General features: G+C 44.6%; 2 protein-coding genes across 2 annotated transcripts in view; both read left to right on the forward strand.

Moving 5' to 3' along the window:
* The window catches only part of senp6a (SUMO specific peptidase 6a), a 165,678-nt gene that overhangs the window by 28,313 nt on the left and 114,776 nt on the right, over nucleotides 1-22,589 (forward strand). The window lies entirely within an intron of this gene.
* The window catches only part of LOC306974463 (unconventional myosin-VI-like), a 139,783-nt gene continuing 130,160 nt past the window's right edge, over nucleotides 12,967-22,589 (forward strand). The window contains exons 1-3 of the mRNA XM_079571714.1: nucleotides 12,967-13,097; nucleotides 19,472-19,541; nucleotides 21,474-21,547. Of these exons, the coding sequence (XP_079427840.1) occupies nucleotides 12,981-13,097; nucleotides 19,472-19,541; nucleotides 21,474-21,547 (261 nt within the window). The 5' untranslated portion in view covers nucleotides 12,967-12,980. The remainder of the gene's footprint in view (nucleotides 13,098-19,471; nucleotides 19,542-21,473; nucleotides 21,548-22,589) is intronic.

Genomic DNA, 22,589 nt, shown 5'->3' on the forward strand with positions numbered 1-22,589 from the left:
ACACACACACACACACACACACACACACACACACACACACACACACACACACACACACACGAAACAAAACACACACACACACACACACACATTAGCCTCTTAACTCCCACCCGAACATGTTTTCTCCAGTTCTCCAAATCTAAAAGTTTCTTCAAAACAGCGACAAAAAAAGAGACGAAAATGAGGATGTGAACGCAAAAAACAAAAAGTAACAAAAACTCAACAAAAAGTAACAAAAGAGCAAAAAAATGAGAAAAACTGTGACAAAAGAGCAGCAAAAAAATGAGAAAAATCCAGCAAAAAAGTGAGAAAAATCCAGCAAAAAAATGAGAAAAATCCAGCAAAAAAGTGAGAAAAATCCAGCAAAAAAATGAGAAAAATCCAGCAAAAAAGTGAGAAAAATCCAGCAAAAAAATGAGAAAAATCCAGCAAAAAAATGAGAAAAATCCAGCAAAAAAGTGACAAAAATCCAGCAAAAAAGTGACAAAAATCCAGCAAAAAAGTGAGAAAAATCCAGAAAAAAGTGAGAAAAATCCAGAAAAAAAGTGACAAAAATCCAGAAAAAAAGTGAGAAAAATCCAGCAAAAAAGTGAGAAAAATCCAGCAAAAAAATGAGAAAAATCCAGCAAAAAAATGAGAAAAATCCAGCAAAAAAGTGAGAAAAATCCAGCAAAAAAATGAGAAAAATCCAGCAAAAAAGTGAGAAAAATCCAGCAAAAAAATGAGAAAAATCCAGCAAAAAAGTGAGAAAAATCCAGCAAAAAAATGAGAAAAATCCAGCAAAAAAATGAGAAAAATCCAGCAAAAAAGTGACAAAAATCCAGCAAAAAAGTGACAAAAATCCAGCAAAAAAGTGAGAAAAATCCAGCAAAAAAGTGAGAAAAATCCAGAAAAAAGTGAGAAAAATCCAGAAAAAAAGTGACAAAAATCCAGAAAAAAAGTGAGAAAAATCCAGCAAAAAAGTGAGAAAAATGCATTAATAAAAAGTAGCAAAAGAGCCATAAAAAGTGATAAAAACACATAATAATAAAAATAAATAAATAAAAAGTGACGACGATGGCAAGAGGAGAGAATGCACTTGGTTTGGGCGGGGGGGTCAGAGGTCAAAGGGATGTTTCAGGATGTTTGACACAGGGCCTCGTTATCCAGAGTGTTGCTGATTTCTGGAGATATTTTTTTTTGTAATTCATGCAGTCCTTATGTTTGAAGAGTTTCGTGGCGCTAGGCTAATGCTAGGCTAGTGCTAGGCTAGTGCTAGGCTAGTGCTAGGCCGGTGCTAGGCTAATGCTAGGCTAGTGCATGTCTATGGTATCAGCTAGCCTGCATTAAACACAGTGTGACCCGCTCCACAGAGCTTATATTTGAGCAGCATCAGCTTCGTGGTCACACTGTTGCTGGAAATGAGGCCCTATGCCCCGCCCCCTCAGAGAGGAAGCCCCGCCCCCTCCGAGAAGGAAGCTCCGCCCCCTCCGAGAAGGAAGCCCCGCCCCCTCCGAGAAGGAAGCCCCGCCCCCTCCGAGAAGGAAGCTCCTAAACTCTGATGAACTCGTTTCCTGCTCGGACTCTGAGCTCATGAAGAAAACGATGATGCAGCTTCAGCCCAGAGACTAAACGAGCTCAAAGTCCGAGCAGCTCCGGAGGAGGACTGAGACCCAGGAGGAGCAGGACGAGCAGGACTGAGACTGAGACTCAGGAGCAGGACTGAGACCCAGGAGGAGCAGGGAATGTCCGGTCTGCAGGTTGACCAGATCCAGGTTTTCTCCAGGTGCAAGAACAGGGGAAACATATCTCTCTCTATTTATCTAGTGAGTAACCTGAGTCTAACCACAGGCTGGTGTTTGTGGAGTTGTATTATTGTTATTATTATTAATAATAATAGCAGTAGCAGTAGCAGCAGTAGTAGTAGCAGTAGTAGTAGTAGCAGTAGTAGTAGTCCTAGTACAGTATCAGTGAGTAACCTGAGTCTAACCACAGGCTGGTGTTTGTTCTTCTAAATGACACAGGGCTTAAGCCACCGTCTGAGCAAATATTTAACAAGTGTTTTTGTCTCTGAGTCTGAGGGGGGGGCTGAGTCTGAGGGGGGGGCTGAGTCTGAGGGGGGGCTGAGTCTGAGGGGGGGCTGAGTCTGAGGGGGGGGCTGAGTCTGAGGGGGGGCTGAGTCTGAGGGGGGGCTGAGTCTGAGGGGGGGCTGAGTCTGAGGGGGGGCTGAGTCTGAGGGGGGGGCTGAGTCTGAGGGGGGGCTGAGTCTGAGGGGGGGGCTGAGTCTGAGGGGGGGCTGAGTCTGAGGGGGGGCTGAGTCTGAGGGGGGGCTGAGTCTGAGGGGGGGGCTGAGTCTGAGGGGGGGCTGAGTCTGAGGGGGGGCTGAGTCTGAGGGGGGGGCTGAGTCTGAGGGGGGGCTGAGTCTGAGGGGGGGCTGAGTCTGAGGGGGGGCTGAGTCTGAGGGGGGGGCTGAGTCTGAGGGGGGGCTGAGTCTGAGGGCGGGGCTGAGTCTGGGGGCGGGGCTGGGTCTGAGTAAACCTCCTCCTCTGAGGCTCAGACGCTCTGAGTGAATGTTGTAACTGCACCTGTTAATCTCCCTCTGCCCTGTGGTCCCTGAACGCACCTCGCCCTCAGCGCCTCACAGCCACGGGACACGCCCACAGCGCCTCACAGCGCCTCACAGTGACGGGACACGCCCTTCACCTCACAGTGAAGAGTAAACACACAGAGCCACATCAGACGATCACACAAAACCACACAAAACAACACACGTCACAGTGAGCCGCTTTGTCCAGAGGTTCATGAGGAGCGACTGAGGCGCCTCAAAGGCACCGATACCACTTTATACTAAACCCATACGAGTCCTCTGACTGAAGTATTTGTATTTCACAATAGTACTGAGATGTTACTACAGATAAACGCTCTCTTTTCTCCTTTACTTCAGCTCCGTGTGGATTTTCTCCTGTGTTTAGAGAAACTTCTCTAGGAGCTTCAGCATTTTGGCTCAATATAAACATGTGTGTCTTTATTTTGATTTTCTGAGGACTTTTCAGTCTCTGGGTTAGTTTTTCAGATGAATAAGAACTGTTAGCCATGAGTTAGCGGCTAGTTAGCAACATTAGCAACATTAGCCTGTATCTTGTAAACAGACTCCACACTGCAGCGCTAACATTAGCTCTGGTTTCCAGTATGAAGGAGACGATTCTACAGGAGAGAAAAGCTAAAGTGCAGATGTTTCCCTGGTCTTTATCTGACACTGGATTCACATTGTTCTGATTCGCTCATGTCTCTGAATATCGACGCCTTCATGAGGAAGTAGACCAGGAGTGGCCACAGTGGGGCCGCAGTTAGCTTACTGGTTAGTAACTCTCTCTCCTGTTCATTCTCAATGGTGAATATGGATGCAGTTCACTTTTTGTCCACCAGCGTCAATTTGGGGGCGCTGTTTCACTCCTTTCGCAAAGGAAACACTGTTGTGATGTCTTTGTGTTTATCCATCACAGCGTCGTAGCATCAACTTTCCCATTTTTCCAACTTTTTTTGCAAAGATCGTTGACATCTATGACTTACAAAAGAATTTATGCTGAAATGACACTTTCAAAATGGTCTAATGTGGCATTTTCTTTGACTTAAAGAAATGAATGAGCTAAAGTCACTGTCGGTGCTGCAGGTACAGGTGGTGCTGTTTACATTTTGCTCTATATTACTACAATAATTGATTTTATTCCACTAAAACTAGGCTTTTGTAGCAGGTTAACCCCTTAACTCCCACCTGAACCGAGCACAGTTTCTCCAGTTTGGCTTTACCCCAATCCAAAAGCTTCTGGAAAAAAGCTGTGAAAATAGCGACAAATCTGAGACGAAAACAATGATGGAAAAGTGACAAAAAAATAACATAAAAGTTACACAAATGAGTTGAACATCCAACAAAAAAATGATGGAAAAAAAATCCGGTGACGTGAGGAAAAAGATCCTCTCGGTTCAGGCGGGAGTTAAGAGGTCAATTGCATAGATTGAATTAAATGCAAAGGTTTACCAAAGAAGAAAATAAAGTCACTTTTAGGGCTGCAACTAACGATTATTTTGGTAATCGATTAATCGACCGATTATGTTTACGATTAATCGATTAATCGCTTGGCTGTGAAAGATGCATGGAAATTGTATTTATTTATTTTTTAATTATCACATGAAGCTAAAGTGGCGCCGCTTGAGGACGTGTTGATGGAGAAAACTTAAAGTAAATATTTGTAGGAGGCTCTTTGTGCTATTTCTGCTTTGATTGGACGAGACAAAGACAGATATTTATGAAATTTACGATGTACAAAACACTGCAAACCCTCACTTTAAACACAAAGTAGGTTTTCATCCAAAATGCATAATTGTCATGTCTTTTTTGCTCAATTTTGGTCTGTGTTTACTAGAAAACGATTAATCGATTACTGGAATGGTTGACAACTATTTTAGTAATCGATTAGTTGTCAATTAATCGATTTGTTGTTTCAGCCCTACTCACTTTTATTATTGAGTTGCCTTGTGTACGAAATGCGCGGTATAAATAAAGTCACTTTTATTATTTGCAGTTATATGTTTCACGCTTGGCATCGCCGTGTTTGTCCCGCGACCCACAGGCACTTTTTCATTTTGGCCTCGGAGACAAAAAGGTTTGGGCCCCCCTGAGTTCGACCATCGTTCACGTTACGCCTCAGTTTAAACTCTCGGTTCTTTAAAAAGAACAGATCATTTTTCCTTTTCTTTTCCTGACGGGTTTATTGAGCATTTTCTCCTTTAAAGATAATTATTCTGTAGATTAATGAAAGCTCCTCAGGGACGGTTTGTTCACCTGTAAAGTGTCCCGTGTCGGCGCCGCTGCCGTGTCCCTGAACGCCTCACGAGGTCACATGACTCTGATCACAATAGTGGGTTTGTGAGAACACAGAGTTTAAAGAGCTGCGCGTCAGTGATCAGATGAAGCTTTGTAAAGTCTGTTCCCACAGCTCAGCCTTTTGTCACAGTCACATCGTTTATTATTTATCATTTATGATTCAAACAAACGGCCAAACCCTGAATCAACAGGAACAGGAGAAGCTCCAGAGGAGTTTCAGACGTGATACTGAAGTTAAACCCCTGAGTTTCTGACACTTTTATCATGTTTTTGTTTTGTTCAGGCCGGGGCAGCGCCTCATTTGAAAGCTAAGGCCTTGTAGCTTCTGTAAGAGCCTGTGTGTTTCATCATCTGCATTTCCTCTGGTGGATCAGGAACGATCAGGAAAGATAAAGTCGAGAGTCGTGTCTCAAAGACATGTTTAAAACCACTGAGATGAGGAAGAGTCAGTGTTTGAGGAGCTCGTTTCACTCAGACTTTAGGACCTGCCTCACTCTGGTCTGGTTTGTCTCAGTCTCAGGTCTGGCTCTGGTCTGGTTTGTGTCTCAGTCTCAGGTCTGGCTCTGGTCTGGTTTGTGTCTCAGTCTCAGGTCTGGCTCTGGTCTGGTTTGTCTCAGTCTCAGGTCTGGCTCTGGTTTGTGTCTCAGTCTCAGGTCTGGCTCTGGTCTGGTTTGTGTCTCAGTCTCAGGTCTGGCTCTGGTCTGGTTTGTCTCAGTCTCAGGTCTGGCTCTGGTCTGGTTTGTCTCAGTCTCAGGTCTGGCTCTGGTCTGGTTTGTCTCAGTCTCAGGTCTGGCTCTGGTCTGGTTTGTCTCAGTCTCAGGTCTGGCTCTGGTCTGGTTTGTCTCAGTCTCAGGTCTGGCTCTGGTCTGGTTTGTCTCAGTCTCAGGTCTGGCTCTGGTCTGGTTTGTCTCAGTCTCAGGTTTGGCTCTGGTCTGGTTTGTCTCAGTCTCAGGTCTGGCTCTGGTCTGGTTTGTGTCTCAGTCTCAGGTCTGGCTCTGGTCTGGTTTGTGTCTCAGTCACAGGTCTGGCTCTGGTCTGGTTTGTGTCTCAGTCCCAGGTCTGGCTCTGGTCTGGTTTGTCTCAGTCTCAGGTCTGGCTCTGGTCTGGTTTGTCTCAGTCTCAGGTCTGGCTCTGGTCTGGTTTGTGTCTCAGTCTCAGGTCTGGCTCTGGTCTGGTTTGTGTCTCAGTCTCAGGTCTGGCTCTGGTCTGGTTTGTGTCTCAGTCACAGGTCTGGCTCTGGTCTGGTTTGTGTCTCAGTCTCAGGTCTGGCTCTGGTCTGGTTTGTGTCTCAGTCACAGGTCTGGCTCTGGTCTGGTTTGTGTCTCAGTCTCAGGTCTGGCTCTGGTCTGGTTTGTGTCTCAGTCACAGGTCTGGCTCTGGTCTGGTTTGTGTCTCAGTCTCAGGTCTGGCTCTGGTCTGGTTTGTCTCAGTCTCAGGTCTGGCTCTGGTCTGGTTTGTCTCAGTCTCAGGTCTGGCTCTGGTCTGGTTTGTGTCTCAGTCTCAGGTCTTGGTCTGGTCTGGTTTGTGTCTCAGTCTCAGGTCTGGCTCTGGTCTGGTTTGTGTCTCAGTCTCAGGTCTGGCTCTGGTCTGGTTTGTGTCTCAGTCTCAGGTCTGGCTCTGGTCTGGTTTGTCTCAGTCTCAGGTCTGGCTCTGGTCTGGTTTGTGTCTCAGTCTCAGGTCTTGGTCTGGTCTGGTTTGTGTCTCAGTCTCAGGTCTGGCTCTGGTCTGGTTTGTGTCTCAGTCTCAGGTCTGGCTCTGGTCTGGTTTGTGTCTCAGTCTCAGGTCTGGCTCTGGTCTGGTTTGTCTCAGTCTCAGGTCTGGCTCTGGTCTGGTTTGTGTCTCAGTCTCAGGTCTGGCTCTGGTCTGGTTTGTGTCTCAGTCTCTGGTCTGGCTCTGGTCTGGTTTGTGTCTCAGTCTCAGGTCTGGCTCTGGTCTGGTTTGTCTCAGTCCCAGGTCTGGCTCTGGTCTGGTTTGTGTCTCAGTCTCAGGTCTGGCTCTGGTCTGGTTTGTGTCTCAGTCTCAGGTCTGGCTCTGGTCTGGTTTGTGTCTCAGTCTCAGGTCTGGCTCTGGTCTGGTTTGTGTCTCAGTCTCAGGTCTGGCTCTGGTCTGGTTTGTGTCTCAGTCTCAGGTCTGGCTCTGGTCTGGTTTGTGTCTCAGTCTCAGGTCTGGCTCTGGTCTGGTTTGTCTCAGTCTCAGGTCTGGCTCTGGTCTGGTTTGTCTCAGTCTCAGGTCTGGCTCTGGTCTGGTTTGTGTCTCAGTCTCAGGTCTGGCTCTGGTCTGGTTTGTGTCTCAGTCTCAGGTCTGGCTCTGGTCTGGTTTGTGTCTCAGTCTCAGGTCTGGCTCTGGTCTGGTTTGTGTCTCAGTCTCAGGTCTGGCTCTGGTCTGGTTTGTGTCTCAGTCTCAGGTCTGGCTCTGGTCTGGTTTGTGTCTCAGTCTCAGGTCTGGCTCTGGTCTGGTTTGTGTCTCAGTCTCAGGTCTGGCTCTGGTCTGGTTTGTCTCAGTCTCAGGTCTGGCTCTGGTCTGGTTTGTGTCTCAGTCTCAGGTCTGGCTCTGGTCTGGTTTGTGTCTCAGTCTCTGGTCTGGCTCTGGTCTGGTTTGTGTCTCAGTCTCAGGTCTGGCTCTGGTCTGGTTTGTCTCAGTCCCAGGTCTGGCTCTGGTCTGGTTTGTGTCTCAGTCTCAGGTCTGGCTCTGGTCTGGTTTGTGTCTCAGTCTCAGGTCTGGCTCTGGTCTGGTTTGTGTCTCAGTCTCAGGTCTGGCTCTGGTCTGGTTTGTGTCTCAGTCTCAGGTCTGGCTCTGGTCTGGTTTGTGTCTCAGTCTCAGGTCTGGCTCTGGTCTGGTTTGTGTCTCAGTCTCAGGTCTGGCTCTGGTCTGGTTTGTCTCAGTCTCAGGTCTGGCTCTGGTCTGGTTTGTCTCAGTCTCAGGTCTGGCTCTGGTCTGGTTTGTGTCTCAGTCTCAGGTCTGGCTCTGGTCTGGTTTGTGTCTCAGTCTCAGGTCTGGCTCTGGTCTGGTTTGTGTCTCAGTCTCAGGTCTGGCTCTGGTCTGGTTTGTGTCTCAGTCTCAGGTCTGGCTCTGGTCTGGTTTGTGTCTCAGTCTCAGGTCTGGCTCTGGTCTGGTTTGTGTCTCAGTCTCAGGTCTGGCTCTGGTCTGGTTTGTGTCTCAGTCTCAGGTCTGGCTCTGGTCTGGTTTGTGTCTCAGTCTCAGGTCTTGGTCTGGTTTGTCTCAGTCTCAGGTCTGGCTCTGGTCTGGTTTGTCTCAGTCTCAGGTCTGGCTCTGGTCTGGTTTGTCTCAGTCTCAGGTCTGGCTCTGGTCTGGTTTGTCTCAGTCTCAGGTCTGGCTCTGGTCTGGTTTGTCTCAGTCTCAGGTCTGGCTCTGGTTTGTCTCAGTCTCAGGTCTGGCTCTGGTTTGTCTCAGTCTCAGGTCTGGCTCTGGTCTGGTTTGTCTCAGTCTCAGGTCTGGCTCTGGTTTGTCTCAGTCTCAGGTCTGGTCTGGTTTGTCTCAGTCTCAGGTCTGGCTCTGGTCTGGTTTGTGTCTCAGTCTCAGGTCTGGCTCTGGTCTGGTTTGTGTCTCAGTCTCAGGTCTTGGTCTGGTTTGTCTCAGTCTCAGGTCTGGCTCTGGTCTGGTTTGTCTCAGTCTCAGGTCTGGCTCTGGTCTGGTTTGTCTCAGTCTCAGGTCTGGCTCTGGTCTGGTTTGTGTCTCAGTCTCAGGTCTTGGTCTGGTTTGTCTCAGTCTCAGGTCTGGCTCTGATCTGGTTTGTCTCAGTCTCAGGTCTGGCTCTGGTCTGGTTTGTGTCTCAGTCTCAGGTCTGGCTCTGGTTTGTCTCAGTCTCAGGTCTGGCTCTGGTTTGTGTCTCAGTCTCAGGTCTGGCTCTGGTCTGGTTTGTCTCAGTCTCAGGTCTGGTCTGGTTTGTGTCTCAGTCTCAGGTCTGGCTCTGGTCTGGTTTGTGTCTCAGTCTCAGGTCTGGTCTGGTTTGTGTCTCAGTCTCAGGTCTGGCTCTGGTCTGGTTTGTCTCAGTCTCAGGTCTGGCTCTGGTCTGGTTTGTCTCAGTCTCAGGTCTGGCTCTGGTCTGGTTTGTGTCTCAGTCTCAGGTCTTGGTCTGGTCTGGTTTGTGTCTCAGTCTCAGGTCTGGCTCTGGTCTGGTTTGTCTCAGTCTCAGGTCTGGCTCTGGTCTGGTTTGTCTCAGTCTCAGGTCTGGCTCTGGTCTGGTTTGTGTCTCAGTCTCAGGTCTGGCTCTGGTCTGGTTTGTGTCTCAGTCTCAGGTCTGGCTCTGGTCTGGTTTGTCTCAGTCTCAGGTCTGGCTCTGGTCTGGTTTGTCTCAGTCTCAGGTCTGGCTCTGGTCTGGTTTGTCTCAGTCTCAGGTCTGGCTCTGGTCTGGTTTGTGTCTCAGTCTCAGGTCTGGTCTGGTTTGTCTCAGTCTCAGGTCTGGCTCTGGTCTGGTTTGTCTCAGTCTCAGGTCTGGCTCTGGTTTGTGTCTCAGTCTCAGGTCTGGCTCTGGTTTGTCTCAGTCTCAGGTCTGGCTCTGGTCTGGTTTGTCTCAGTCTCAGGTCTGGCTCTGGTCTGGTTTGTCTCAGTCTCAGGTCTGGCTCTGGTCTGGTTTGTCTCAGTCTCAGGTCTGGCTCTGGTCTGGTTTGTGTCTCAGTCTCAGGTCTTGGTCTGGTCTGGTTTGTGTCTCAGTCTCAGGTCTGGCTCTGGTCTGGTTTGTCTCAGTCTCAGGTCTGGCTCTGGTCTGGTTTGTCTCAGTCTCAGGTCTGGCTCTGGTCTGGTTTGTGTCTCAGTCTCAGGTCTGGCTCTGGTCTGGTTTGTCTCAGTCTCAGGTCTGGCTCTGGTCTGGTTTGTCTCAGTCTCAGGTCTGGCTCTGGTCTGGTTTGTCTCAGTCTCAGGTCTGGCTCTGGTCTGGTTTGTGTCTCAGTCTCAGGTCTGGCTCTGGTCTGGCTCTGGTCTCGGCTCCGGGGCCTGAGCTCCGTCTGTCGCTGCTTTAATAATGAACCAAACTCCACAGATTGGTGTCAGAGGAAGAGCAGCTTGGTCTGGTTTTGGTCTGGTCTGGGTCTGGTCTGGGTCTGGGTCTGGTCTTGGTCTGGTCTGGGTCTGGTCTGGGTCTGGGTCTGGTCTGGGTCTGGTCTGGCTCCACAGATCGGTGTCAGAGACCGCAGGTCACATGGGTCTAATATTTAACATCATAGGGCTGTGCTAAAGGGGATTTAGCCGATATTAGCATTTGCATTGTCAGTGACAGAGTGAGCGCTCTCACTATGTAACAGATCTGTGACGTGTGAGGAGCTTTCACTGTCCAACAGCTCAGTGAGTTTAGAAAAGTTTATCTTTTCATGGTCCAAAACCAACAAGTCAGCAGCGTGGATGCCTATTGAAGAAGAATTAATAAAGCCATATGGTATGCCCAATCTCTTGTATTCTAAATTACCTTTAAAAATAGTTAAAAGCCAATATGGGCCCATTATTGCACATCTTGTATCTGTTTGGAATCAAGTCAACAAACATCTGGGCAAAGACAAAGATTTTTTTCTTCAAACACCAATATTTCATAACTATTCTCTCCTTATTGATAAGAAACCTATCTCTTTTCCCACATGGGAACGCAAAGGAGTTCACAATCTAAGAGATATGATAGGACAGCATGGTTTAAGGGAGTTTTATGACATACAAAAATGTTACAATTTACCAGGCTCCTCTTTCTTTTTTTATTTACAGTTGCGAACTGCTATGCGTTCTCATGGGGTCCCTTGGGGATGCACGCTAAAAAATCATCCTCTCCACACCATTCTGAGCAAAGCAAAAGCCACTGGCATTGTCTCGGACATGTACACATTATTAGTTTGTTCTTCACAAAAAATATTGCCCATTGAACAACTTTGGAAAACGGAATTGAGGGACCACGTGGAGTGGGATTGGAATCACATCTGGTCAAACATCTCTCTCTCTTCAAGAAATCCCAACCACCAAATGATCCATTATAAAATTATTCACCGAGCCTATTTCTATCCTAGGAGACTGCATCTAATGAAATTAAAAGATAATCAATATTGTGATTTCTGTCCAGACAATACCATTGGCACTTTTCTTCATATGGTGTGGCGATGCCCTGGGGTTTTACAAAACGTTGCAAAGATGCTCTCAAACATCATGGACAGAGCCATACCCTGCACTCCGAGGCTTCTTTTGTTAGGTGATACTTCCAACCTAAACCTCATGATTAATAATCGTAGAATCTTATTAGCCGGCCTTACTGCTGCTCAAAAGATGGTGGTTTGCCGATGGAAGACAGTGCAGCCTCTGACTGTGAGGGAATGGCTCCTGTCCTACAGAGATATCATTCAGTTGGAGCTTCTCTGCCGCTCGAATGCATGGAGCAAAAACTGAAAACATCTCATGCTGGTCCAATTTATTAAATACATCCAAACTGGATTAGATTTCACGTTATAAACTACAGTGCTACAATGAACATGTGTTGATGTACTATGTGTTGAAAGAAAGTTTAATACATAATGATATGTACTATGTGAATTGTTCGATGTATTGTACATAGCCATATGTATACTGCTATTTCTGTGGATGTCTTTGACGGAGGAAATTAGCACCTTGTATTGCTCAACTGTATATTGTGCTTCACTTATATATGTCAACCTGGACAGGGTTTTATTTTTTGTTTTCTGTTTTATTTTCTGTTTTTTTTATTTTTTTTTATTTTTTTTTATTTGTCTATTATTATTTTTATTTTTTTCTCATTTTTGGGGGACTGCTTTTTACGCAGTTTTGAGCCTCTCTGCCCATCATAAGGGAAATGGGATGTGGGTAAAAAAGAAAGGGCTATAAAATGAAAGTGTAACACATGCAAAAAGGTGCAAAATGCCAATGTAATGTTACACTTCAATAAAAAAAATTGATCCCAAAAAAAAAAAAAGAAAAGTTTCTCTTCAGTAAACGCTCCTGATGTGGATCTGGTCTGTTCCTGCAGCTCAGGAGGGAATAATGTCCCAACTCTCTTTTTATCACGGCTTTAGTGGGAATTCTGAGAGAAACAGGAAGTTCCAGGTGACGCTGCTGCTCCTGTTTTCTGATGTTTGGACTTCCTCCTGAACCAGACTTTTTATACACATTATTTTAACTCAAACAAAATAACACAGGTATCGAAAAAAGTACCGTTAAGGCAGTGTTAATTTTGACAACATATTACATTATTTTAGTTTTAGTTTTAGTCTTTTGACTAAAATGTAATTTAATTTTAGTCGAGATTTAGTCAAAAAAATCTTTTCAATTTTAGTCTAGTTTTAGTGGTCTTTGCATTGATAATATTGATTCTAATCATGTTTAATGTTGTTCCTCTGCTTCATGTTTCTGCTCCACATGAACAAAGCTCAGAGCTGATCCTTTAAACATGATCTGAGGCTCTTTCAGACGCTCAATACAAGTTTGGATGATTTTAGTCTCTCCTTTTCATTTTTATTTAGTCTGATTTTAGTCGACTCAAATATCTGGACATTTTAGTCACAGTTTTAGTCTCATGAGAAACTTTTAATTTAGTTTTAGTCCAATTTTAGTCACAAGAATATCACTTTGACTAAAATTAAGACTAAATATTTTAGTCGAGGAAATGAACACTGCATAAAGGCACCAGTACCGAAAAGCAGGTATTGTTAAAGTAGTGGTATCGGAAAAAACGAACAGTACCCAGCCCTAGTCCTGACTGTTTCAGGTCTTCAGTTTGTTGGTAAATGGTCTCCACTTATAAAGCGCTTTTCCACCTACATTAGGCACTCAAAGCGCTTTACAGCAAGGATCCACTCACCCATTCATACTCTCATTCATACACCAGTGTACGCAGACACTGGGGGCAATGTGGGTGAAGTGTCTTGCCCAAGGACACAACGACAGTGTGCACTTTCAGGAGGTGGGATGACTGTTTCAGGTTTTAAGTTTGTTCCTGACTGTTTCAGGTCCGTGAGGAGGCAGAGGAGGAGGCGCAGACTGTGAGGAGGAGGAGGCGCAGACTGTGAGGAGGAGGAGGCGCAGACTGTGAGGAGGAGGAGGCGCAGACTGTGAGGAGGAGGAGGCGCAGACTGTGAGGAGGAGGAGGCGCAGACTGTGAGGAGGAGGAGGCGCAGACATGGAGGACGGGAAGCCCGTGTGGGCGCCGCACCCGACGGACGGTTTTCAGCTCGGGACGATCGTCGACATCGGCCCCGACTCGCTCACCATCGAGCCGCTCAAGCAGAAGGGAAAGGTACACAACTACTACACACAACAACAACATGCTAACAACAACACACAACAACTACACACAACAACAACTACAACAACAACACGCTAACAACTACACACAACAACAACTACAACAACAACACGCTAACTAGCAGTGCACTAGCCGCCTGAACACCAGGACTGTGGCTGCGTCTGAAACCATCACATCACAGCCTCTAAGCTCTAACACCAGCATCTAACTCCTCCCCCTTTCATGGGGCGACTGTTAGATCTGTGCATTTGGGAACTAGAGCTTCAGCAGCATTTGAACAATCCGTCCGTCCTTAAACAGGGGAAAGGGAAGTGACGTCACCAACAGCTGTTTTTCTTCGTCTTTAAAGTTATTGGTGGAGTGCAGGCCAAACAAAAGTGCATGTCGCCCCCTAGTGTCCAACAACAACATAGTGTCCAAACAAATAGTTTGATAGTTAGCATCAGAGGCCCCTATGCTATAGTGGCTATGGTAGTTAGCATCAGAGGTCCCTATGCTAAAGTGGCTATGATAGTTAGCATCAGAGGCCCCTATGCTATAGTGGCTATGGTAGTTAGCATCAGAGGTCCCTATGCTAAAGTGGCTATGATAGTTAGCATCAGAGGTCCCTATGCTAAAGTGGCTATGATAGTTAGCACCAGAGGTCCCTATGCTAAAGTGGCTATGATAGTTAGCATCAGAGGTCCCTATGCTAAAGTGGCTATGATAGTTAGCACCAGAGGTCCCTATGCTAAAGTGGCTATGATAGTTAGCATCAGAGGTCCCTATGTTAAAGTGGCTATGATAGTTAGCACCAGAGGTCCCTATGCTAAAGTGGCTATGATAGTTAGCACCAGAGGTCCCTATGCTAAAGTGGCTATGATAGTTAGCACAAGAGGTCCCTATGCTAAAGTGGCTATGATAGTTAGCATCAGAGGTCCCTATGCTAAAGTGGCTATGATAGTTAGCATCAGAGGTCCCTATGCTAAAGTGGCTATGATAGTTAGCACAAGAGGTCCCTATGCTAAAGTGGCTATGATAGTTAGCATCAGAGGTCCCTATGCTAAAGTGGCTATGATAGTTAGCACAAGAGGTCCCTATGCTAAAGTGGCTATGATATTTAGCATCAGAGGTCCCTATGCTAAAGTGGCTATGATAGTTAGCACCAGAGGTCCCTATGCTAAAGTGGCTATGATAGTTAGCACAAGAGGTCCCTATGCTAAAGTGGCTATGATAGTTAGCATCAGAGGTCCCTATGCTAAAGTGGCTATGATAGTTAGCATCAGAGGTCCCTATGCTAAAGTGGCTATGATAGTTAGCATCAGAGGTCCCTATGCTAAAGTGGCTATGATAGTTAGCACCAGAGGTCCCTATGCTAAAGTGGCTATGATAGTTAGCATCAGAGGTCCCTATGCTAAAGTGGCTATGATAGTTAGCACCAGAGGTCCCTATGCTAAAGTGGCTATGATAGTTAGCATCAGAGGTCCCTATGTTAAAGTGGCTATGATAGTTAGCACCAGAGGTCCCTATGCTAAAGTGGCTATGATAGTTAGCACCAGAGGTCCCTATGCTAAAGTGGCTATGATAGTTAGCACAAGAGGTCCCTATGCTAAAGTGGCTATGATAGTTAGCATCAGAGGTCCCTATGCTAAAGTGGCTATGATAGTTAGCATCAGAGGTCCCTATGCTAAAGTGGCTATGATAGTTAGCACAAGAGGTCCCTATGCTAAAGTGGCTATGATAGTTAGCATCAGAGGTCCCTATGCTAAAGTGGCTATGATAGTTAGCACAAGAGGTCCCTATGCTAAAGTGGCTATGATATTTAGCATCAGAGGTCCCTATGCTAAAGTGGCTATGATAGTTAGCACCAGAGGTCCCTATGCTAAAGTGGCTATGATAGTTAGCACAAGAGGTCCCTATGCTAAAGTGGCTATGATAGTTAGCATCAGAGGTCCCTATGCTAAAGTGGCTATGATAGTTAGCATCAGAGGTCCCTATGCTAAAGTGGCTATGATAGTTAGCACAAGAGGTCCCTATGCTAAAGTGGCTATGATAGTTAGCATCAGAGGTCCCTATGCTAAAGTGGCTATGATAGTTAGCACAAGAGGTCCCTATGCTAAAGTGGCTATGATAGTTAGCATCAGAGGTCCCTATGCTAAAGTGGCTATGATAGTTAGCATCAGAGGTCCCTATGCTAAAGTGGCTATGATAGTTAGCACCAGAGGTCCCTATGCTAAAGTGGCTATGATAGTTAGCATCAGAGGCCCCTATGCTATAGTGGCTATGGTAGTTAGCATCAGAGGTCCCTATGCTAAAGTGGCTATGATAGTTAGCATCAGAGGCCCCTATGCTATAGTGGCTATGGTAGTTAGCATCAGAGGTCCCTATGCTAAAGTGGCTATGATAGTTAGCATCAGAGGTCCCTATGCTAAAGTGGCTATGATAGTTAGCACCAGAGGTCCCTATGCTAAAGTGGCTATGATAGTTAGCATCAGAGGCCCCTATGCTATAGTGGCTATGATAGTTAGCACAAGAGGTCCCTATGCTAAAGTGGCTATGATAGTTAGCATCAGAGGCCCCTATGCTATAGTGGCTATGGTAGTTAGCATCAGAGGTCCCTATGCTAAAGTGGCTATGATAGTTAGCATCAGAGGCCCCTATGCTATAGTGGCTATGGTAGTTAGCATCAGAGGTCCCTATGCTAAAGTGGCTATGATAGTTAGCATCAGAGGTCCCTATGCTAAAGTGGCTATGATAGTTAGCACCAGAGGTCCCTATGCTAAAGTGGCTATGATAGTTAGCATCAGAGGTCCCTATGCTAAAGTGGCTATGATAGTTAGCACCAGAGGTCCCTATGCTAAAGTGGCTATGATAGTTAGCATCAGAGGTCCCTATGTTAAAGTGGCTATGATAGTTAGCACCAGAGGTCCCTATGCTAAAGTGGCTATGATAGTTAGCACCAGAGGTCCCTATGCTAAAGTGGCTATGATAGTTAGCACAAGAGGTCCCTATGCTAAAGTGGCTATGATAGTTAGCATCAGAGGTCCCTATGCTAAAGTGGCTATGATAGTTAGCATCAGAGGTCCCTATGCTAAAGTGGCTATGATAGTTAGCACAAGAGGTCCCTATGCTAAAGTGGCTATGATAGTTAGCATCAGAGGTCCCTATGCTAAAGTGGCTATGATAGTTAGCACAAGAGGTCCCTATGCTAAAGTGGCTATGATATTTAGCATCAGAGGTCCCTATGCTAAAGTGGCTATGATAGTTAGCACCAGAGGTCCCTATGCTAAAGTGGCTATGATAGTTAGCACAAGAGGTCCCTATGCTAAAGTGGCTATGATAGTTAGCATCAGAGGTCCCTATGCTAAAGTGGCTATGATAGTTAGCATCAGAGGTCCCTATGCTAAAGTGGCTATGATAGTTAGCATCAGAGGTCCCTATGCTAAAGTGGCTATGATAGTTAGCACCAGAGGTCCCTATGCTAAAGTGGCTATGATAGTTAGCATCAGAGGTCCCTATGCTAAAGTGGCTATGATAGTTAGCACCAGAGGTCCCTATGCTAAAGTGGCTATGATAGTTAGCATCAGAGGTCCCTATGTTAAAGTGGCTATGATAGTTAGCACCAGAGGTCCCTATGCTAAAGTGGCTATGATAGTTAGCACCAGAGGTCCCTATGCTAAAGTGGCTATGATAGTTAGCACAAGAGGTCCCTATGCTAAAGTGGCTATGATAGTTAGCATCAGAGGTCCCTATGCTAAAGTGGCTATGATAGTTAGCATCAGAGGTCCCTATGCTAAAGTGGCTATGATAGTTAGCACAAGAGGTCCCTATGCTAAAGTGGCTATGATAGTTAGCATCAGAGGTCCCTATGCTAAAGTGGCTATGATAGTTAGCACAAGAGGTCCCTATGCTAAAGTGGCTATGATATTTAGCATCAGAGGTCCCTATGCTAAAGTGGCTATGATAGTTAGCACCAGAGGTCCCTATGCTAAAGTGGCTATGATAGTTAGCACAAGAGGTCCCTATGCTAAAGTGGCTATGATAGTTAGCATCAGAGGTCCCTATGCTAAAGTGGCTATGATAGTTAGCATCAGAGGTCCCTATGCTAAAGTGGCTATGATAGTTAGCACAAGAGGTCCCTATGCTAAAGTGGCTATGATAGTTAGCATCAGAGGTCCCTATGCTAAAGTGGCTATGATAGTTAGCACAAGAGGTCCCTATGCTAAAGTGGCTATGATAGTTAGCATCAGAGGTCCCTATGCTAAAGTGGCTATGATAGTTAGCATCAGAGGTCCCTATGCTAAAGTGGCTATGATAGTTAGCATCAGAGGTCCCTATGCTAAAGTGGCTATGATAGTTAGCATAAGAGGTCCCTATGCTAAAGTGGCTATGATAGTTAGCATCAGAGGTCTCTATGCTAAAGTGGCTATGATAGTTAGCATCAGAGGTCCCTATGCTAAAGTGGCTATGATAGTTAGCACCAGAGGTCTCTATGCTAAAGTGGCTATGATAGTTAGCATCAGAGGTCCCTATGCTAAAGTGGCTATGATAGTTAGCATAAGAGGTCCCTATGCTAAAGTGGCTATGATAGTTAGCATCAGAGGTCTCTATGCTAAAGTGGCTATGATAGTTAGCATCAGAGGTCCCTATGCTAAAGTGGCTATGATAGTTAGCATAAGAGGTCCCTATGCTAAAGTGGCTATGATAGTTAGCATAAGAGGTCCCTATGCTAAAGTGGCTATGATAGTTAGCATCAGAGGTCTCTATGCTAAAGTGGCTATGATAGTTAGCATCAGAGGTCTCTATGCTAAAGTGGCTATGGTAGTTAGCACCAGAGGTCCCTATGCTAAAGTGGCTATGATAGTTAGCACCAGAGGTCCCTATGCTAAAGTGGCTATGATAGTTAGCATCAGAGGTCCCTATGCTAAAGTGGCTATGATAGTTAGCACCAGAGGTCCCTATGCTAAAGTGGCTATGATAGTTAGCATCAGAGGTCCCTATGCTAAAGTGGCTATGATAGTTAGCATCGAGGCTCGTTTTCCTAACTACTTCCTAACTGACTTACCAATTCGGAAGCATCTTGTCATGGCGGACGCTGACGCACATCTGGTTTGGCGTAAGAGCTCTTAGCGATCTGCTCGTTTTGGACTCAGCATATGTTTCCCAGATTCCGCCTCTGAACCTCTCGCTCGGGTAAACAGAGGAACTGATCTGCAGCTGTGTTTCCACAGGGACACATTAGCGGGGCGCGCTCGGGGCCGTTTCCATGGAGACGCAGTGTGAAGCCTGATGGATGAGGCTCGGGTTCATTAAAGCGTTTACAGCAGAGCATCAGTCTGCCTTTGTGCCTTTGTGCAAACGACAGAAGGGAATAAACGGCTTTGAATATTAAAGAAGCAGGAATGATAATAATAATAATAATAATAGTAATAGTAATTAATAATTAATAATCGAGGATGAACCTGGTAAAGAGAGCGTGATCTGGCTCTAGCAGAGTTAAAGCTCGCCTGTAGCCTGCACACAGGAAGTGGCCGTCCGGGGTTTGCAGATGGTGTCACAGCCGTGTGTTTCTGCTGAAGGACAAAGCTCGGTCTGTGCCAGAGTCTGATGAGTTCACGGACCTGGGACCGAGTGGGAAATGTCAGTGTCGTCCCACAGAGGAGTTCAAGAGCTGCAGGAAAAACCAACGCCAGAAAGTCTTTAAACAGAAGCAGAAAACTGGATCCAACAGTTTTTAGTTCCATCAAACAGAGAAATGAGGAAAGCAACGGTTTGTGTTTTAACAACATAGTATCAGGATTAAACTGGCCTTAACCCGACACTGATACACTTGCAATGATATAAATATTGTTTTTTAAAGCCACAAATCCCCAAAATCTTATGTTTCATGAACATTCGATCAAACAGAGGAATGAGAAACTGAAGAACGAGAAACTTTAGAGTCAGAAATGCAGCAGAATTTATTTCAGAGCAGAGTTTAGTGTTTTTGATGAATAAACGCAGTTAAACAATAATCACTGAGGGGGTTCTGTTTTTTTTTTTTTTTTCCTACCAATTTTTCCCTCATATTTTGCCATTTCCCCCCGTTTATTTTACCTTTTTTTGTTGTCTTTTTTTTTTACCATTTTATTATTGCCTTTTTTTTTTACCTTTAATTTTTTTAACCTTTTTTTTTTTTTTTTTTTTTTACAGTTCTTTAATCATTTTTCCCGTATTTTCCTTCTCTTTTCATTATTCTATGTTGTAATAAGTGCAGCTCTGATCCCAGTCTGAACCCAGTGTGATGAAACCCTGAGTATTGAAGCTGTTTGTGTCTCCGGCCTGAGACGAGACGTTAAAGTGTTTTATCGCAATAATAATAAAGTGTTTTTCTCTTGTCGTTGCAGCCGTTCTTGGCTCCGATAAACCAGGTGTTTCCGGCTGAAGACGACGTGAACAAACATGTGGAGGACAACTGTGAGTCTTTACCTTATTACTGATGTAGGACACACATGTGAACGCACACACCTGTAAATCCCCACAGTCCTGTCAGAACACCCACATACTGTCCTCCTGGATGAGCGAGAGCCGTGATGCCGCTGGACTGTGTCAGGGGAGGGGCTGTATGTGAGTTATTCCGAGGTCGCTGAGATAAAGGTCTGACCTGAACATGAAGAACTGGCCCTGACGTTTAAAGAGAAGCTTCTGTGGATCTGAATGTTGATGAAGAGAAAAGAACATTTGTGAGAAACTGACCTCGAGCTGAGGAAACTGTCACAGCCGGAGCTTCAAACGAGTGGCTCCGTTTCCGTGGAGACCAAAAGTCAGATTTCCGGATTCTCGGATCATCGACGTCATGATCTGCTTCTCCCTGACCTTCCACACGAGCGCCGGAACTCAGAACAACAAAGGAAACTAAAAGACTGAACTGAACGTCTAGAATAAAAGACTCAAAGCTCACGGGCTGTGGAGGAAGTGCTGCGGACGGCCCAGTGGTTAGGCGGCAGCACATATGCAGAACATGACGGCCTCTTCAGTGCAGTGAGTTCGAGTCCCGGCTCTGATTATTTACGGAGTCGTTTCTCCATGATGGAAATGAAACCACAGTTTGTCTTTTACTTCTTTAATGACTTCAGAAAACAGGTGGATTTGAACCCCAGACCTCTGAGTTTAGACCTGAGCTGCTGCAGCCGGGCCTGAGGGGAGGGAGAGAGTTCAGTTCTACGTTTCAGTTTCATCAATGAACTCAATAATAATAAATGTGAAGTCGTGGAAAATCAAAGGAAACAAATGTGTTGAATGTTTTATTTTAACCTCTTAACTCCTGAACCGAGAGGATCTTTTTCCTCACTTCAGCAGATTTTTTTTTCCATCTTTTTTTTGTTGGGCATTCAACTCATTTTCGTAAATTTTTTATCAAATTTTGGTCATTTTTTGGTCATTTTTTGGTCTTTTTTTTTTTTTTTAATTGTCATTTTTTTGTAACATTTTGTCACATTTTTGTATTTTTTGGGTCATTTTTTTTCCGATTTTTTGTAATTTTTTGAAATTTTTTTGTAATTTTTTTGTTCAAATTTTTGACATTTTTTGTCATTTTTTCTGCAAATTTTTATCAATTTTTTCTTGGGACATTTTTAGGGCTGAAACGACTAAATGAAAAAATAAAAAATGACTTGAAAGTGTAGTATTTTGGATGAAAACCTACTTTGTTTTTCATAGTTTGGGTCTGCAGTGTTTTGTACATTGTAAATTTCATTAATATCCGTCTGTGTCTCGTCCAATCAGAAGCAGAATTAGCGCCAAGAGCCTCGAACAAACATTTACTTTAAGTTTCCTACATCAACACGTCCTCAAGCGGCGCCATTTTAGCTTCATGTGATGACTTGTTTTTTTAATCCAATTTTCCTGCACCTTTCACAGCCAAGCCATTAATCGATTAATCGTAAAAATGTTCGATAGATTAATCGATGACAAAATAATCATTAGTTGCCGCCCTAGACATTTTTGCCACTTTTTCATCCATTTTGTGTCACTTTTTTGTCACATTTTTGTCATTTTTTGTCAATTTTTTGTCAATTTCTTGTGATATTTTTGTGACATTTTTGCCACTTTTTCATCCATTTTTCGTCACTTTTTTGTCAATGTTTTCTCAGTTTTTTGTCACATTTCCATCATTGTTTTCGTCGCAGTTTTGTTGTTATTTTCACAGCTTTTTTCCCAGAAGCTTTTGAATTGGGCTAAAGCCAAACTGGAGGAAATGTGCTCGGTTCAGGTGGGAGTTAAGGGGTTAAAATACAAAACAACTGCTGTATTAATGACTGCTGTGACCTCACTGTCCCTCTGTGACCTCTGACCTCTCACCCCTCTGTCCCTCTGTGACCTCTGACCTCTCACCCCTCTGTCCCTCAGGTTCCCTCATGTACCTGAATGAAGCCACGTTACTGAACAACGTCCGAGTGCGATACAGCAAAGACCGGATCTACGTGAGTCTCACTTTACCCTTTCAAAGTCAAACTCAGGCTTTTCCTTTTCAAAGTCAAACTCAGGCTTTTCCTTTTCAAAGTCAAACTCAGGCTTTTCCTTTTCAAAGTCAAACTCAGGCTTTTCCGTTTCAAAGTAAAACTCAGGCTTTTCCTTTTCAAAGTCAAACTCAGGCTTTTCCTTTTCAAAGTCAAACTCAGGCTTTTCCTTTTCAAAGTAAAACTCAGACTTTTCCTTTTCAAAGTCAAACTCAGACTTTTCCTTTTCAAAGTAAAACTCAGGCTTTTCCTTTTCAAAGTAAAACTCAGGCTTTTCCTTTTCAAAGTCAAACTCAGGCTTTTCCTTTTCAAAGTCAAACTCAGGCTTTTCCTTTTCAAAGTCAAACTCAGGCTTTTCCTTTTCAAAGTAAAACTCAGGCTTTTCCTTTTCAAAGTCAAACTCAGGCTTTTCCTTTTCAAAGTAAAACTCAGGCTTTTCCTTTTCAAAGTAAAACTCAGGCTTTTCCTTTTCAAAGTCAAACTCAGGCTTTTCCTTTTCAAAGTAAAACTCAGGCTTTTCCTTTTCAAAGTAAAACTCAGGCTTTTCCTTTTCAAAGTCAAACTCAGGCTTTTCCTTTTCATAGTAAAACTCAGACTTTTCCTTTTCAAAGTCAAACTCAGGCTTTTCCTTTTCAAAGTAAAACTCAGGCTTTTCCTTTTCAAAGTCAAACTCAGGCTTTTCCTTTTCAAAGTCAAACTCAGGCTTTTCCTTTTCAAAGTCAAACTCAGGCTTTACCTTTTCAAAGTCAAACTCAGGCTTTTCCTTTTCAAAGTCAAACTCAGGCTTTTCCTTTTCAAAGTCAAACTCAGGCTTTTCCTTTTCAAAGTCAAACTCAGGCTTTTCCTTTTCAAAGTAAAACTCAGGCTTTTCCTTTTCAAAGTAAAACTCAGGCTTTTCCTTTTTTCAAAGTAAAACTCAGACTTTTCCTTTTTTCAAAGTAAAACTCAGACTTTTCCTTTTTTCAAAGTAAAACTCAGACTTTTCCTTTTTTCAAAGTCAAACTCA

Source organism: Gobius niger (genome assembly GCF_951799975.1).
Source record: "Gobius niger genome assembly, chromosome: 15".
Classification (NCBI taxonomy): domain Eukaryota; kingdom Metazoa; phylum Chordata; class Actinopteri; order Gobiiformes; family Gobiidae; genus Gobius; species Gobius niger.